Source organism: Crocuta crocuta, unplaced genomic scaffold (assembly GCF_008692635.1).
Source record: "Crocuta crocuta isolate KB4526 unplaced genomic scaffold, BGI_CrCroc_1.0 scaffold666, whole genome shotgun sequence".
Taxonomy (NCBI): domain Eukaryota; kingdom Metazoa; phylum Chordata; class Mammalia; order Carnivora; family Hyaenidae; genus Crocuta; species Crocuta crocuta.
In genome coordinates, this window is record NW_027528879.1 from 95,968 (window position 1) to 99,151 (window position 3,184).

Below are 3,184 nucleotides of genomic sequence, written 5' to 3' on the forward strand. Positions count from 1 at the left end.
GTTTGGTTTTTTAGTTTTTATGAGGATAAATATGATCTCAATGTAAAGGATGGATTGGACATAGTAATTAAAACCTAATGTTTTGGACATATCAGTGGCAACTGTTGAAATAGCCTGAATGGAAAATGATAGAAGCTTAAACAATATTTCAACAGAGTCTAAAGAAAAGGAATGGAGAGAAGCAGCCCAGGTATTTACTTCTAAGAAGCTCTTATTGTAAACAGAAGAAAGGAGGTGCGAATAGAACTTTACAAGTTGTAAACCACAAAAAGAGAACATCAATTCAATGAAATTCAGCATGTGTTTATTGAGTGACTCTGGAGCAATTTCCATTCTGTACAAGCCAAGAAGTGAAGAAATCATATTTTTTAAAGAGAGAATATTCAGACTTTTACCAGTAAAATACTTATATCATTTTTAATAATTTTATTTTTAATTATCACAAGTAGCATAATCACTAAAAATGTACTAAATTGAGTTATTTGTAATGATAGATTTCCTCATTTAGCAAGCACATGTAATATCTATTTAGCTCAGTGGGCTTGGGCCTAAGATCTGGGCAAATTCCCAAGTATATTCTCTCAACCATAAAGTTGTTTCTGGTTTCAAGATAACCTGTGATGAAGGTAAAGAGAACATCTTTAAGAGACCCAGTCTTAGTTTAGATAACAAAACAATAACAGGCACAGGTTATTCTTTGTGGAAGAATAATATTCTATGAGCAATATGTTTAAAATCCTGTGGGCCTGATTAATGCAGTGTTGAACTTTTCCACATTTCTGATTGACAAATTGTTTTGTGTGTGTCCATTCTTGTGACTAAGACACAATTATTATGTCCTGTATTAAAAGGACACCAATTCTATTATATTGTCTCTTCTGTAGAATATGGGTAGTGACCATTAACCTCTCAATTGCAAATACTTTACATGGAATTTATTGAGGCTCTCATGGGCTTCTTCACTTTTTTAATCACTTCTTATTTGAAAATAAATTTCCACCCCCAGTTACAACACAGATCAATAGCAGCAAGGAGCAGAAGGGGATCACTTTCCAATTCAAGAAGTGTTCAGGAAGCTCCCTAAAATCCAGATGTGCATGAAATGTCTCCTGCCCTTTAGTTTCATACAATTGTGGAATTTCTATTATGTGTGGTCACTCTTCTCCATTAAAATGTCTGATTTCAGTGGGAGAAAATTCCATGTCATTTACAAAAATGGGATGAATTATTTCCATACTTCCCTTCCTATTATGATACCATCTATGCAAACAATTTCAAGATAATCAAGTGACTTTTACCTTTAGAGAATTAAGGACATGGTCTCGAATTCTTTTAGTTCTAATACCATAAACAATGGGGTTAAGGAAAGGTGGTACCAGAAGGTACATGTTGGCAATAAAGATATGAATTTGGGGGGCCACATTGTGGCCAAAGCGGTGAGTGAGGAAGGTAAAGATAGCTGTGGAGTAGAAAACGAGGATGACACAGACATGGGAGCCACAGGTGCCTAGAGCTTTAAAACTTGCTTCCCGTGATGGAAGGTGAAAGACTGCACGGAGGATTAGGACATAAGAGACAGCGATGAAAAAGCCATCACAGGAACCAATGACAGAGGCCACACTAAGGCTGTAACGTTTGGTAGCTCCTGTGTCCACACATGCTAGCTTCACCACGGCCATGAACTCACAGTAGGTGTGGGCAATGATTCGAGTCCTGCAGTAGGGCAGCTGCCTGAGCAGGATGGGATGTGGGGAAAAGAAGGCCATTCCCCGGAGTAGGACAGAAGCTCCCATTTTGGCAATGCGAGCATGGGTAAGAATCGTGGTATGGTGCAGTGGATGACAAATGGCCACGTAACGGTCAATGGCCATGGCCAGGAAAAAACCTGATTCCATAGCAGTAAAGCTATGGATGAAGAACATTTGGGTCAGGCAAGCATCAAAGGCAATATCATGGGCTCCAAGCCAGAAGAGACAGAGCATGCGAGGCAGTGTAGATGTGGAGAGGACCAGGTCAGTGATGGAGAGCATGCACAGAAAGAGGAACATTGGCTCATGGAGACTTCTCTCTGCCCTGACCACAGCCAGGATGGTCACATTTCCCACCACAGCCACCACGTACATGGAGCAGAAGGGAATCCCAATCCAGATATGAAGGTGCTCTAGTCCTGGGATGCCCATCAGCAAGAAGGTGTCTGGAGATGTTTGAGATTTATTGGCTGGTCCCATAGTGCTGCTGTTCTCTGTCTTTTGTGGAAGCAATCCTCCTTTTTAGGGCAAAAGTTTTCTGGCAAGATCATCACAATGAAATCTGGCAACAAATGAAAAACAAATCTGGAAGATCCCTAAAACCTCATATTAGAAAACATTCAGGTTGTAATTTAGAGTGGAAAAAAAAAAAGCCCAACACTTAATAACACTAGGCAAAAACTATGCAACCCAACACAAAGCACTTATTCTCAATCAAGTCATAAATGTCATGAATCTGTTCAAAACAAAACAGAAAAGCCCAACTTTGTAACATCCATGTACAATAAAACTCAATGCCACTCCCTGAACTCCAATTTGATTCACTCATAAAGCCAGATTAGCTTATGCTAAAACGTCTGGTGTTATAGGTAAAATGGATCTTAGAATTGATCTAGCCCCAACGTCCTTCTTACTGCCATCTTGAAATGTAATTTTCTAGCCAATATCTGACTTTCTCAAGTATAGTTACTCCTGTCTCAGACAGTCCATTACATGTTTTTCTAGTGCTGTCACAGAACCAAGCCCCAGGAGCTGCAAGGCATTATTGGCCTTTCTGATGGAGCACTACAGACTCACCTGTCTCCTGCAGAGTCTTCACAAAGTCATTTCAAACTCATGCCTCCACTAAGTTCTCTCTGTTCTGTACATTCTGTGTCCAGTTCTGAACTTTTATTACTTGTATTTGAACACTCTATTTACTACAGAGATAAATGTACTTGATGTCTCTTTTCATTCCTACACTATTAGTGTGATTTCAGTGAAACTCATTTTTTATGTGAAGTAAGGAAGAAAAGTAATACTTAGTTGATCCTCACATGAAAAAGGCATACTGGAATCCTTCTATATGTTCATTTTAGCTAGAAAACCAAAGTAAATGAAACAGTGTTCTGCCAATTTTACCAATTAGAAGCCCAAAGTGTCACAGATAATGCAAT

The 3,184-nt window shown here is 38.9% G+C and overlaps 1 protein-coding gene across 1 annotated transcript; it reads right to left on the minus strand.

The window, feature by feature from the left end:
* Positions 1-1,283: 1,283 nt before the first annotated feature.
* Positions 1,284-2,228, minus strand: LOC144225566 (olfactory receptor 52D1-like). Its single transcript, XM_077756788.1, has one exon. The coding sequence runs from the start codon at positions 2,226-2,228 to the stop codon at positions 1,284-1,286; it is 945 nt and encodes a 314-aa protein (XP_077612914.1).
* Between the last annotated feature and the right edge of the window lie 956 nt (positions 2,229-3,184).

Excerpts from the sequence above, each read along its gene's own strand:
- LOC144225566 (XM_077756788.1), bottom strand. The coding sequence starts at position 2,228 with ATGGGACCAGCCAATAAATCTCAAACATCTCCAGACACCTTCTTGCTG.